The sequence below is a fragment of the Oryza sativa genome, chromosome 11, assembly GCF_034140825.1.
Source record: "Oryza sativa Japonica Group chromosome 11, ASM3414082v1".
Taxonomy (NCBI): Eukaryota; Viridiplantae; Streptophyta; class Magnoliopsida; order Poales; family Poaceae; genus Oryza; species Oryza sativa.
Window position 1 is genome coordinate 22277297 of NC_089045.1, and position 14653 is coordinate 22291949.

General features: G+C 42.6%; 2 protein-coding genes across 2 annotated transcripts; both read right to left on the reverse strand.

Annotated features, from left to right (window-relative positions):
- Positions 1–5879, reverse strand: LOC9266367 (purple acid phosphatase 4). Its single transcript, XM_015761037.3, has 7 exons — positions 5565–5879; positions 1873–2032; positions 1461–1571; positions 1205–1323; positions 917–1045; positions 713–780; positions 1–442 (listed from the first exon to the last, which is right to left on the reverse strand). Exons 1-7 carry the CDS (start codon positions 5760–5762, stop codon positions 235–237), a joined length of 993 nt encoding a protein of 330 aa, XP_015616523.1. The 5' UTR covers positions 5763–5879; the 3' UTR covers positions 1–234.
- A 4870-nt stretch (positions 5880–10749) lies between these two features.
- On the reverse strand, positions 10750–12606 carry LOC107277860 (CASP-like protein 4D1). The gene is made up of 3 exons (XM_015761211.3): positions 12130–12606; positions 11491–11629; positions 10750–11231 (listed from the first exon to the last, which is right to left on the reverse strand). The coding sequence occupies exons 1-3, from the start codon at positions 12300–12302 to the stop codon at positions 11028–11030; spliced, it is 516 nt and encodes a 171-aa protein (XP_015616697.1). The 5' UTR covers positions 12303–12606; the 3' UTR covers positions 10750–11027.
- Between the last annotated feature and the right edge of the window lie 2047 nt (positions 12607–14653).

The window sequence follows — 14653 nt, forward strand, 5'->3', positions numbered from 1 at the left end:
TACGCACACTGAATATCATTTAGATAGCCATTATAACTTATCCCATGAACTTAGGATGCAATTACAAACAGCAACATTCTTGCATACTTACGTATACAAACACACACACTATTTATACACCGTGCATCTTTTGTCACAGTATATATATCGATAACTGAAGCAGTACATTGACTGTTCCAATTTCACACACATAAGCAGCTAATTAACACAATAATTAAGTGTTGACTTTGATCACTAGTTGGTGGAGGTTGACTTGGCGAGCTGCCAGCTGTACAGGACGGCGCCGGTGACGTCATAGAAGGCGAAGCTGGCCTCCGCCATCGTCAGCTGCATCGACAGGAACCCTTGCCCGTCGTAGATGAACTCCAGCTTGTCCGAGGTTTGCTTAAACTTCCCCGCCCACGCCCTCGACCCGCCCCCGCTCGTGATGAATTCAAGTGGGCTATAATTTTTATTTCATCGAATTCGATAAGAAAAAGAATTTAAACTTAACACCAATGGTAGCTAGAATGGTAACCAATGTAATAGTGGTATGTGCTAAAGGACAAATTTTACATTTCTCGAATACTAAATTTTGCACTACAAAATATATGTGACACCTATTGATGCCTATCAAATTTTACATGATAAAAAAATGATATTTGCATACAAAATATAATGCCCAGTACCTTTCAAGATCGTAAAACTTTTTTGGTGCTAAAGTTATAATTACCTGTCAATGCTGGTGATGCGCTGCAAACAATGATCATGGCCGTTGATGTACATGTCAGCCCCATAGGTCTGAAGTTTTCGAAAGAAAAAAAAAGGAGTGTTTCGGTCAGGGTTTGGATTTAATTTGTGTGGATTTTGCCAGAGAATTTGAACTCAGCTCATACGTGAACTTAAACTGATCGATGATTCAATGTATAGGGTGTACCTTGAGGACAGGGAGGAGCATGGCGACGAGGTCGGTGGTGTTGCCGTGCTCGCAGCCGCTGCTGATGGTGTGGTGTCCAACCACGATCTTCCACGTCGCATTCGACTGCGACATCGCGTCTCCTAAATCCTGCATCCGTGCAAGCAACCGCGATTAAATAACAGCTCTAGTTCGTGTACATATGAACTATATAGCCCGCCAGTAAGAATGCTTTCGTTTGTAAAAATCATTTTTCTAGTAGTGTATAGTTTCTGTTTAAGCAAAGGCCTAGTTTACCCAATAACTTACTGTGAGTAGAGTGGAGAGGTAGGTGTCACGAGGGGCGACCTGTCTCCAGTCGAACTTGCTCTCGTTCCAATACTTCTGCACGAATGGCACCGTGTCCACCAAGAAGAACTCCGCGATATCTTTAATTTCATATATTTTAAAAAATGAGCAATTGTTACACATATTTCTTTTTCTTCTTCAGACGTATCGTCCTATGGAAAGCTTTTGGATGAATTGGTTGGTATGATACGACGATGTGTCATATGCAAGTACATACCTGAGTCGACGATGAAGGACTTGTTAATGGAGGTCCAACGGCTATCGACGGCGCGAATGGCGGGGCTCTGCTGTGCGAGGGCATCTCCAGTGTAGTCATGGTTGCCGAGAACTATACACATGCAATTGCGCATATAAATATATGTGGGTATGAGAGATGAGGAATTTTACGGTACTTGAGAAAACATTTGGATTTTTTTAAAAAAAATATTTTGATACATCGAGTTACCTGATATCAAATTTTATATTAGAAAAATATGGTACCTCCTATTTTTTTTTTTTAAGGATAGTAAAATTAACTACAGAAGACCAATCTAGATCAAGACACATAACCGATGAGATCTTGTTTATCATTGACATCTCAATATGTATGTATATGGTGGACATAATATTATTGTTGCAATTATTATTACCAATGTACCAAGGCTTCTGGAGGCTATCAGCGGTGTAGATGTTGGTGAAGGACTCCTGGAAGCTGGCCGTGTCGTTGTCGCCGGTGAGGCCATCGTTGTAGAAATTGTCGCCGGTGGAGAGGATGAAGTCGGCAGCCAACTCCTCCCCGATCACGCCCATCTGCATTTACAATTCAAGTACACACATTGTGGCCAGTCTTTGATAGGCATGCATGAGCTGGATGGCAACTTAATTGTCATGCATATTACTAATCAATTTTGATTTTGATTTGGAGGGAAATGATAAGCTAGTTATTATATCCACATTAGCTAATTAATTTAGCTATAGGTTCAAGTTGACTGGATTTTTCACATTTTGGTCCTTTTGAAAAACTTATTTCGCAAATAGACCCCTGAAAAAACATGTCCCAGAAATAGTCCTTTTTGGGGCGCCAGAGTGGGACGGCGCCAGCCTCTCTGGCGCCGTCCTCCTGCCACCGTGGCGCACGCGAACCGACGTGGCAGGAGGAGGCTAGCGCCGCCCCAGGGAGGAGGGCGCCAGCATGGCTGGCGCCGCCGCCTCCATTCCTGTTTCTCTGTATGGAGTTGCAACGGTGTCATTTTTATTTTATTTTTTCGGATGTTTTTTCACACTCAGGATCACGATACAACCAACCACAAAAAAAATTTAAACTCGAACTACCACTTAGCTAAGTCTGAAAATATCTAGCATACCACTTAGTCTACTTTGCACCTTCACTAAAATTAGACCATAACTCCTTTAGTAAAACCCTTTGATCAGCATGTTAAACATAATGCACTCTACCACTATATGAAATTACTTAATCTAATTCAAAATATAACCACATGAAATGACATATATATAAGTTAAACAGTATATAGAGATGCAATTTTTTATTTTTATTTCATTTTTTTATATTTTTTTAAACAGTACATAGGAAAATTCCACATGCCACATATTTCGTCCGTTTGAGTTTATTTTTTACATGGTTGGCTCCTGTGAGTTCCTAAGTGTGAAAAAAATATCAAAAAAATAAAATAAAAATAAAAAAGTTGCACATCTCTCTCCTCTGCACTAGTTCGGAGAGAGAGGAGAGGAGAGGAAAAATTCTACATGTCATATATTACGTCCATTTGAGTTCAATTTTTCTATGGTTGGTTCTTGTGTGTCCCTAAGCGTGAAAAAAATATCAAACAAATAAAACAAAAATAAAAAATTTCGGGGGGGGGGGGGGGGGGGGGGCGCGCCAGCCACTCTGGCGCACGCCCCCTAGCCACCTCAGCATCGCCCCGCCACGTCGGCAGGGGGACGGCGCCAAAGAGGCTGGCGCCGTCCTGTTGAACGACGGCGCCAGCCACTCTGGCGCCCCAAAAAGGACTATTTTTAGGATAAGTTTTTTTAGGAGTCTATTTACGAAATAAGTTTTTTAAAAGGACCAAAATGTGAAAAATCCAGTTCAAGTTGACACATGCAGGGAGCTAGCTAGTAGTAGCTCTCTTGGGGAGACCCACCCAATCAATTTAAGTTTGTGGCCAACAATAATTTGAATATTGTCCATCTCAATTAATTTGAACTCGTTTGTTTGCTTCAGAAATAGCACTATATAATAGTGACATGCCTTACCTAACAAATACTTTCGGCTACTTATGTAAATGAAGACCCCATGCATGATAAGCTTCAGGGCACCAAACATGCATGCATTCACATTAATAATAACTAAAATTTGTTAGCTAGTTCATTATTGGTGCTCATTAATAGGGGCCTCCAAAGGCATTGAGAGAAGTCTTTGAGGTCAACCGTAGTATGGTAGAGTCGATATCGTTCACAGACTAATTAATGTTGTACTTCTCCATTTGTCCATAAATAATTGATGGGTGCCAAGATCCAATTTAACTTGCAAAATTTGACCATATATAGCCTATATAATATAGTTAGTTTCAAAAAGTAATGACTTCAGATATATCTTAAAAAGTACTTTGTAATCTCCTAAACTTATTGTATTTTATAAATTTATTCTAATATAAATTGTGCACACGTCCAAAAGTTGAAAAAGAAAGTTTTACCAGATGAAGTACTCCATCCGTTGCTCTATTAGGATATCATTTATGTAATAAAAAACATAATCATAAGTAACTTAAATACGAATATCATAAATTTAGTTAGTTTTTTGTCAAAAGAAATTATATATCCTACTAGTTTGTTGGTCAAAGGTTTGTCCTACCGAAACAAACAAATAAACAATATACACTTTATATTTTGAAACGGATGGAGTATTAATTTGTAGACAATAATCACCGATGACTTCATATTTTCCCACGAAAACAAATATATGGAAGGTTGATGTCAGTTATTGTCACCTATTCTACTCCACACAGTTGAGCCTTCTCCTGGCCCCAATATACCATGCTGCCAAAGTTGAAGCTATTTCATGGCTCGTGCTCTATAAACAGACCTGGCAGCTGGGTACGTAAAATATTAATTTGAGATAGAGACATAGAGTTGCCTCTAGTAGATCTATAATCAAAACAATTAATGTCTACAGTAATAGCGGTCAGCGTACGTAGTGTTAGCTCTTTGGCTTGTGCAAGTGTTGTCGATCTGTAGTGGTTTTATTTTCTTTTCCTGATTATAGCTTTCCAGGGCTGTTGTCTTGTAATTTTTTTTAATATAAACCACTGCACTTTCAAAAAATATAATCAAAACAATAACTACAACGGCCAGCTATTACACTATATGGCAGCCAACAAAATCAGTACGAGCTACACTAGTACTCTATGTTCTTTTGTTTTTTTTAAAAAAAAAGAATATTGTGCTTGAATATAAAGAATATTGTCTCTACATATAAAGGAATAATCATAGGCAGGCCGTTATACAGTTATTCTGCAAAATTGCCTTGCGGTCAGCTTAATCATGCATCCACCTACAATAATATGGTTTCACGAATAAATTTTCTACAATAATATCATTTCACGAACAAATTTTCTACAGATTGACTGTATATAGAGAAAGCCATTATTAAATAAACCTACGGATAAGTTGGTTGCTTGAGAAAATCACTTTTGTCCGCCTACAAAAATGTAATATGCATATTCTAATTATGTGGTCTTAAGCACCAAAATATAAGCACTTCTAAAATACTATTTATCTTATCAACCATTCCCCATTTAATATTTTTCCCATATATAACCCTAACCACTCTCCCATCCCAATCATATCTAGGGCCATGCATTATAATCTTTTCTACTCAACCTTATTCTTTGTTAAAACTGTAAAATAAACATATTTTGCAATGGAGCTAGGGAGTATATATGCATGTATATATATTAGCTAGCCCTAATTAAAAATTACTCAAAGAAATGGGGAAAAAAAAGAGTGCAGCGGTTTGAAAGCGTGGTCGATCCACGATCAGTTGGTCTCACATCACAAATAAGCAATGTACATACCGGTTATACCTACTAGTCCTCTACTACCTGTATTGTAGCTCTACAAGAGCAATAATTGATCGACAACATAATACATTCGTGAGCGATGGATTGATCGACCGATCAAGCATTGCCGCCACCGGAAAAAAACTATAGAGGCGGCGCCTAAATTTACTTCGTTGTCAGCTACACACACGAGCTCGTAAATTCATTTATAAGTTAAATAAATAGATAAGTCGGGTCTCAGACATGCAATGTAATGTATATACCTGGGTGGCAACCAACGTCTGGTTGTACTGCCCCTTCCTCCCCCAGTCGCCAACGACGAGCACCGCCAGCGACCCGTCCTCCTTCGTCGGGTGCTCCACCCGAGCTAGCTCCCCCGCCACCGGCGACGCCACCATCACACCAACCATGACGACCACCGCAACCACCGCCGCCGCCGACCAACCACACCTCATCATCATTCTCCTCCTCACCACCACTACACAGCTCCGGCGAGATGATCGTGAGAGATAGATGATCGATGGAGAATTGGAGATGGCGATCGACTTCGAATTTTGAGAGAACGAACTCGCGGGAAAGCCTACTTTATAGCGACGGTCAGCTGGTGCCGATGTGAGGCTGCAGGTGGGCCCCACACCAGCGTCGGTTGGATTCAAAGTTGCATATATAATTATGCCTATATCCATCGTACGGCTGTGGTACGAGCCACGGATCACCCAACGGCGCGGATGGACGGATGGGATCATCGAAGCTAGCTTAGCTCGTACAGGATGAGTAATTAAGAGAGGAAGACTGCACGCCTTGTGTTTCGTCCGATCGAGTACGAAGTTGTTAACTCTCTTTGAAACAACGTGCGCCATTAATTTATTACTGTTAGTGGTTTTTGTAATTGTTTCGTAAAGCCATATATATGTGTGTGTGTGTGTGTTGCATTAATTAATTTGTGCTGGTACATACTTGTCTACGTGTACATGTGTACTATGTTTTGAATTAATAATAATTGATTAGTTTGAGAAGGCTCTAGATGCATTGGATAAGGTTAAAGTTAGTTGATTAGGGTTGCATCAAGTGATTAATTTTGGGCTTTCATGGCCGGAGAGGGTACGCTTACTAGGCTAGGGCCCAGGGAGAAAATGGGCCACGCTGCGCCTACCGGCTTGATTAATTATTAGTTAGTGGTTAATTAATTAATGCATCGTAAAGGAGCACTTAACCTCTAATAAATAGTTTTCGACTTTTTTTTATCTCACTTTACACACCACATGAGAACTGCTGAATACGGCTATTACTACTAGTATTTAACTTGCTGGGAGTATATTTTTTTCTTATTTACTATATTCAAGTAATTAAATTCAACGCAATACAGGAATTCAGCTGATACATACGATTAAGGCCCTGCTCTTTTCTGATTAAAATTTGTTAGCATGCTTTTCTGCTAACGGTGTGTTTTGTATGAAAATTTTCTATATACAAGTTGTTTTAAAATATCAAATATATCCATTCACTACTGGAGAAGTGGTTTTTAGTCCCGGTTTGCAACTTCCTTTACTCCCGGGTTGCAAACTAGAACCCTGAATCCGGGACTAAAGATGGGCATCATCTTTAGTCCCGGTTGAAATAACCGGACTAATACGGGACTAAAAATAAAAGTGCCACGTGGTTGGCGCTTTTTTTTTTGCTACTTGCATATTTATTTCACACCAAACTCAACAACAAAATCATCCACAAATTGACATCACAGATTCATCCGCAACTTCATAGAGACATCTAAAAATCATCCACAAATTTACATCACAAAATCATCTACAAATTCAAAAAAACATCTAAAAATCACCCACAAATTTACATCACAAAATCATCCCCAAAATCATCACAAAGTAATCGCCTCTCTGCAAATGCCCGCCGCTCGCTCGAGGATAAGGGAGAAAAAGAAAAGGATAAGGAGGAAAGAGAGAGTGGAGAGAGGAGGAAAGGGAGAAGGAATTGTTTGCGCGCGAGGATGAGAGGATAAGGGTGAGGGATTATATACTCGCGTTGAATTTTACCGGGACTAAAAGATAGAGAGGGACAGGACGATTTCTGAATCGGGAATAAAAATTATCTTTAGTCCGGTTGGTAACACCAACCGGGACCAAAGATCATAAAAGTGAGGTGGGCTTGTCAACCAGGACAAAAAATGATTTTTAATCCCGATTACTATTGGAACCGGGACTATTGTGGTTTTAGACCGACCTAGCAAAGATCAGTTCTCCAGTGGTGATTAATTTGTTATGTTTGTGATAATTAAAACTTAATTAATCATATACTAATGACTTTCTTTTTTTACATGCGCCGACTTAATCTTTATCGGTTTTAAACACCACCTAAGAGCAAGAAGTTAAAAATTAAAATATTGAATATATCGATACAGTAACTTGGCTCGATCGGTAGTCGATGTGTTTGCATGGTGTGGTTCAGATGACAGTAATGTCAGAAATTTTGCTATGTCAGCCATCCATCTAGGCGAGGATGCCACATCAGTTATATGGAACACCCCTGTGTAAAACCCTCCTTTTTTTTTATTTTAGATAATGGAATATAATATCCCGGCCTTTGCTCAAGAAGAGCTACAGCCAATTATTACAAAATAGCACTCGAGATAATAGTATAGTTCAAATAAAATAGAACACACTTAAATAGGAAAAGCCAAAATAAGAAGAACACATTTATTCCAGCCTATCTGTGAATCTCCATTCATAGTTGGCATAAAGTTGCATAACCATTGCAAAACCCTCCTAGAAGGGGTTGACGGAGCTTGGGGCTCCTCACCGGGAGACCGCGCAGGCCCCCCTTTGCCGGTTCGGCCGGGGGCGCTAAGTGAGGTTCTTCGCCCTCGATCTGTGGAATATTCGCGAGAGAGCAAATGCACGAGACACGGGCGATGTAGACAGGTTCGGGCCGCTGAGAAGCGTAATACCCTACTCCTGTGTTCTGGTGGATCTGTGTGTGAAGGAGTTACAGAGAGCTGGAGAGCAAGGGAGTTCAGGCTCTAAAACCCCTCTTCCTGTTTCTCTCCTCTACGAGCTAAGGTCTTCTCAGAGTCGTCCCTCCTATTCTTCTTCTGGATCTCCCAAAAAAAACCCCTTTTTTCAGTGGGCAAGGTCCTCCTTTTATATCTCAAGGGGATACCACATGCACCACTTCTACCTACCCTTCTTTTGGGTGGGGACTCACCCTATCTTGACCAGAACTTGGCTCGCGCCTTCGCTTGAAAGCTAAATCACAGCTTGTCCTTGAGTGAGGCCCAGCGCCGTCACTCACCTGACCCAGGGGATCACCCTGTCATTCCTTCATTAATGGGCGGAGATTTGCAATGGCCGCTGTCCGAATGACCCCTCCGATGGGATGGGTCATACCTACCTCCACTTTGCCGGAAACGGATGCAACGTGGGAGCACGGTTTGTTTGCCGATGACGTGACCGGCGTCAGACCAGTCACAGACCGGTCATTCTTGTCCACCACGTGTCAGTTTAGCATGCCGCACGTCTGTCCCTCTTCATACAATGACTTCCTTGCAATGGTTGCGATGAAGCCTGGAATGTATCTGGCCGGGACTGGCGTGCTAACTCCAGGAGTTAGCACGCCGGCTCCGGCTAGGGACAAGTGCCTGGAGGCTCTCATCATTCCGATGGGACGGGGCGAGGCGTGTGACAGGCCGCCTGCTGCCACCTAACCCACGATCTGACCGGTCTGTGACCGGTCACATACTGCGACCGGTTACGGACCGGATAAGCGAGCGCGCTGCGCTGCATTAAATGCGGCGTGGCGCGCTCGTCCAACCCGCAATAAATGCGGTTAGGTGAGCGCCGCTGTGCTCACCTAACCCACACACGTGGCGCCAACACCACAGGGGGTCGGGGCGCCCCAGCCATCGGGGCCGAAACGGGAGCGGCCCGACCCCTCGGGGGGGGGGGGGGGTGGCCACGTCACCCTCGGGCCCGACCCCCCCCCGAGGGGGTCAGGCCACGTGGGTGAGCGCGGCTGCCCAAGCCTCTAGTCACGATACTCCCGGTCCCATGTCACCGACAGGGGTAGTGTAAATTATATGGAACACTGGATGACAAACCCACTCTTTGTGCACATTTTTTCTTCACCGATTCAGACACATATATAGGCAAACCGAGATCGCATTCGATTGTTCAACTTTACATTGGATTTTTTTGAACAACACGTATAGGATAGTGTAAATTGGCATACATCATGGGATAGTGCAAGCACACTGGATGATTTGTCAAAAGAACAAGCTGTAGGGAGTTGATCGGAATACATCATGGGATAGTGCAATTGGCATCAGGACTACCTCTCCAATCATGTGTTGATGCTGATGTGCACCCTTGCCCGGGTGGATGGGTGTCGTGGCACAAATATCTTACATGACAACTTTAGCGGTCAAACTTACACCTTGTCAAGTTGTTGTACCGGTATCGGCATGGTAAATGGTCAAGTTTTTACATTCAATAAAACTCACCGATTTATTATATTACAAACGCAAATTACTCTAATCAATATTGGGAGTTGAGATACAAGGTACATGAGTGGTATTGTAGATAAGCTATGTTTTCAATCCTGGACATCCTTCCTCTTAGCTTGCCGACGACTGGCAGCCACTAGAGACAGAGAGGAAAGGAAGTCAAGCGGATGAAAGAAAATGACACTTTTTTTTCTCTACTCACTGACAGATAGAGAAGACAAAGCACTTCCTTTTTTTTCCTTCTTATAGAGTACATGTTTTCTTCTTAGTTCTTAAGGTGTGGGTGACTTAAGCTTTGAGAGATGGTTTAATGCTGGTCCAAAGATTGGGAATTAATAGGGTAATATTTCAGTCAGATTGTTTGCAGGTTGTCGATACCATGTTGAATGGAGGTTATGCGGCAACAGCCTCAACAGCTATTTACGAAGAATGTAATCTAATATGGAGAGGTTTTGATAGCACATCTATTGAACATTGTAATAGAGAAGCAAACAAAGTTGCTCATGCATTAGCCATGGTAGCTTTTAGTAGGAAAGAGTCGTGTATTTGGGTCGATGAACCTCCTGGCTATATTCTAAGTACTTTGGCAAACGATGTAACTATGTTCAATGATCAATAAAGCTAGCCAAATGGCACTAAAATAAAAGGTGTGGGTGACTTATTATTTTTCTCACTGGCCAGATGTTCTCAAAAATGTCTCGGTTAACGATGTGCGGTGCAAAGTGAGCGGTTTGGAAAAATGAGGAATCAATAGTATCTTAATTGAAAGTTTAAGTAGAAACAATTTTAAACTTCAACAAAAAAAATTAAGGATTTGCAATAAGTTTCACCTGAAAAAAGTTAAGGATTTTCAATAAGCTATATGTTTGGAATCATCATATCTCTCAAACATTTATTTTTCATAATAGAATTCAATCCAGACCACTCTGCATCAAAGATACATCAATCCAGCCACATATTATTGATCGGCATAGCAGAGAAATAGTATAATATAACAAACCCTCATCACAAAACAACCAGTACATGTGCAGCTATTGGTGATTTAATATAAAGGAATTTAAATTAAAATTTACACGCAGTTGCTCCCCCAACGTACACCAAAATAATTAACTCTTGTCATCAGCTAGCTTTTTTTAGATAATGAAATATAATCCCAGCCTTTGCTGTCATAAGCTAGCTAGCTAACCATCATGCACCAATATATAATCTCGATCGATCACCTGACGAGCGAGTAGATGGAGAGCATTATGATGAGCGCCATGGCGGCGGCGGCGAGCAGCATGAGCCCGGCGGCGGCGTAGGCCATGTTGAAGAACCTGACCACTTCCCCCGGCAGCTTCGAGCCACCAAATGCGCTCTTCGCGTCGTAGGTGAGGCCAAACCCGGCCCCCGCCCCCGTCGCCACCAGCAACGCGAATATCTGGCACATAGTGAAAATTCCACTAGCTATTGATCAAGCTCCTCAGAGGGTGGAGCGGAGCTAAGGAGTTGTCGCTCCACCCTCGTATAGTGTAATTTTTCAAGATCTCGAAAGTGTTTGATATAGTTGTAAGTGTCAGGTTTTGATCGGACCGTCATATTGATGTGTTATTCTGTAGCGGTGAGCCGTACCAAACGGGTATGCTGTTCTAGTTGGTCTTGAAATTCGAAATGTAATTAGAGCTAGATGAATGAGTTACCACATCGGCGAAGATGAGGAACAATGCCACATTCTCGCTGCCTCCTATCATCCTCTTCCTCTTGGCGATGCTGACGGCGACGAACGGGATCTGTAGCAGGGTGTAGGCACACCCAATGACAGCGATTGCGAGGACATACCTATACGATAGAACACAAATTAATTGAAAAGTTCTTTTATTTTGCCTTTTTTACCAATACATAGAATCGTGGCAGTTCTAGCATCACCGAAATATATAGCTAGTTAGACCCTTTGAAAAAGAAAAAAAAAAAGCTAGTTGCCCCACTTGTCATGCATAATTGCGTATGTAGGTCACGCTCCTTTCTAATGAAGGGATAAATAGATTAAGCATGCTTATTGAATTGAATTCCTAAACAGTACGACTTTTACAAGTACTCTATATATGAATCTCTTATGATATTGTTTCATATTTATTTTCGAACCTTATAATTTTGTGTGTACCATCAAATAAGTATCTCAAATTATTCAGCTATTCAAATCATTCCGCCATTTAATGGGGATTTTATCAGATTTTCAGTGTTACTCCACTATAGTGATGCTGCTGCTTGTGATGGCAGGCAGCGCCAGCCAGCTCGATGTCTCATATATATGAATATGATTCCTATCACTAGGTGCTGACCTGTAGGCGTAGACGTCCTTGAAGGTGATCTTCTTCGGCGGGAGGCCACCGCCGAAGTCGAGGGTGAGCTTGTCGGCGGCGATGACGGCGAGCGACGCCGCGAGGAGTGCCAGCGTCAGGAGGCGGAGGGCCAGCACGGCGGACGGCAGAGCTGTCCTGGAAGACGACGCCATTGCTGCTGCTGTTGCCTCCTCTGCCCGAGGAACCGGTTTTTACATGCGTGACCACTTATGTTCCGCCTGCAATCTAACGGCGGCTCTATTATGGAATGAAAAACGGTTTTCCTAATAGTGCTTATCTGGCTAGCCAGCTATAGAAATTGGTTGTTGTTCATCGTTGAGATCGCTAAGAGGTTTTATATACAAGCAGCTAGAGCATCGGTATCTCGCATCGGCCTGCAGGGAATTTGGTGTTGGCTCCATCAAATTGTTCATTGTTCAGAACTTCAGATCGATCGCCGGCCGGCCGATCGTTGTTGGAGCTGGAACATGGCGACGACACATTTTGGCTGTAGTCTTGAGATGGTTGGTTGTTAATTATGTTGACAGTTTTGATTTGGTCTCGTCTGTCTTGTCCGATATGGCGATCTATTCAAATCGACAAGACGTAGAGCAGCTGTACCAAAGGACCAGAGGAGCAACTCGATCGATCGATACTTTCGATAGTGCTAAGGGCATTTGTAGTGTTGGTTAGGTAAGTCCGGTTCACAGAAGTCGAATAAACATTTGATTCGACCCCTACAGCGTTAAAATCGATTTTGGGTGGGACCCATGAAAAAAATCTTAATCCCCAATTTCCCTTCCCCCTCACAACCTGTAGCAACAAGTAATTTTTTATCATCAATGTTCGACTTCTATTTTGAAGTCGCTTTTTCATCTGACACATACGGTTCGCTTCCCACAGTGTGCATAGTTCGGTTTTTTCACGTTGAAATCGATTTTAGGTGCGCACTGGAGCTGCTCTAAGGGGAACAGGATCTCTGACTTAAGAGCAACCTACGTCAGAGCCTCAGAGGGACGTCCGATGCTGCAGCTACACCGCTTGATCGGCATCGAACGGAGGTGAACAAGCACCCATCCCGGCAGCAAGGCCCTCCTTACGATCACCATGCCGTTCAACTTGCAGGGGCTCAGCTCATCGCAAATGCCATTCACTAGCAAGAAGAGTGAAGATTCAGCAGCGCTCCATCTGAGCGTGAGCTCGAGGAGGCAGCTAGCCATGGCCCATGGCTCGGCCAGAAGCGCTGGCCCCAGCGACAGGAGGTCGGCGTAGGCGAACCAGACACTCAACGCGGACGGCGCCGCCGCAGGATATGCTGCGCTGCGGGCCTGCGGCACCGTCGGCGAAGAACTCGGCGGCATATGATGAGGGAAGCGGCCGGGAGCGAGCCTTTCCGTTTTCGTGGGTTGATTTTGTCAGCGTGGCCGAAAAGAAGCCAGATGGTCTGTCGTGCTTGTTTACCTCCGTCCGATGCCGTTACGCCGCTCGATCGGCAACGGATGGAAGTGAACAAGCACGGTAAATTAATTGGCTTCTTTTGTGCTAAGGATATGCATGGATGATCCTAATGCAAAACTATCCATCGCAGCTTAATTTCATCGCGCCGGCGTTCTGTTTGTTTCCTTCAAGGTATTTTGGGTTCGAAGTAAGTCAAAAATTTTCAACTTCGATCAAGCTTAAGTAATTAAGGTTATAGAAAAATTTATTAATATCTAAATCATAAAATTTACTATTGAGTATACTATGTTTTTATGTTATATTTGTTTTTATTGAAAATGCTATTACACTTCCTATAAAACTTTGTCAATCTTTTAAGAAGTCTGATCACTGGTGGAGAAACCATTTTTACTCCCGATTGGGAACCGCTTTAGTTCCGGTTTTATCACTGATGGATGGTTTTCCAACCGGGAGTAAGGATCCGGGACTAAAGAAACAATAGTGGTAGTACCAGATGGCCCCATTTTCTTTTTTCCCTTTTTATTTTCTCCCGAATCAAGTAGGCAAATCCCCACATCAAAGTAACAATGTAACATCCCAAATTCACATCACAAATCATAAAGTTACTTATACACACAAATCAAATACATCACAAAATCGTAAAAATTACACACAAATCAAATACATCACAGATCCAAACAATGAATCATATATTTGTATATCTCAGTGAATCACAAATTAAAGAAAAAAAGAAAAAACAATGCCGCTGCCGCGCTTGCCACGACCGCTGGGATGGGAAGGGGAGGAGGGGGGATGAGGAAGGGGAGGAGGTGGAGGAGAGGGGATGAGGAAGAGAGGATAGATCTAAGCAAACGGGGAGATATTCGATCTGTCTAAGTTGTAACTGTGTAGGAGAGGATAAGTAATAGGGATTATATACTACGCGTTCAATTTGATCTTTAGTCTCGGTTATTGACACCAACCGGCACTAAAGATTCTCGGCCCTCTGACATACATCTGACAGGGGATGGTTACCAACCGGGACTAAAGATCAAAATTTTTATAACCGGGACTAAAAACAATCTTT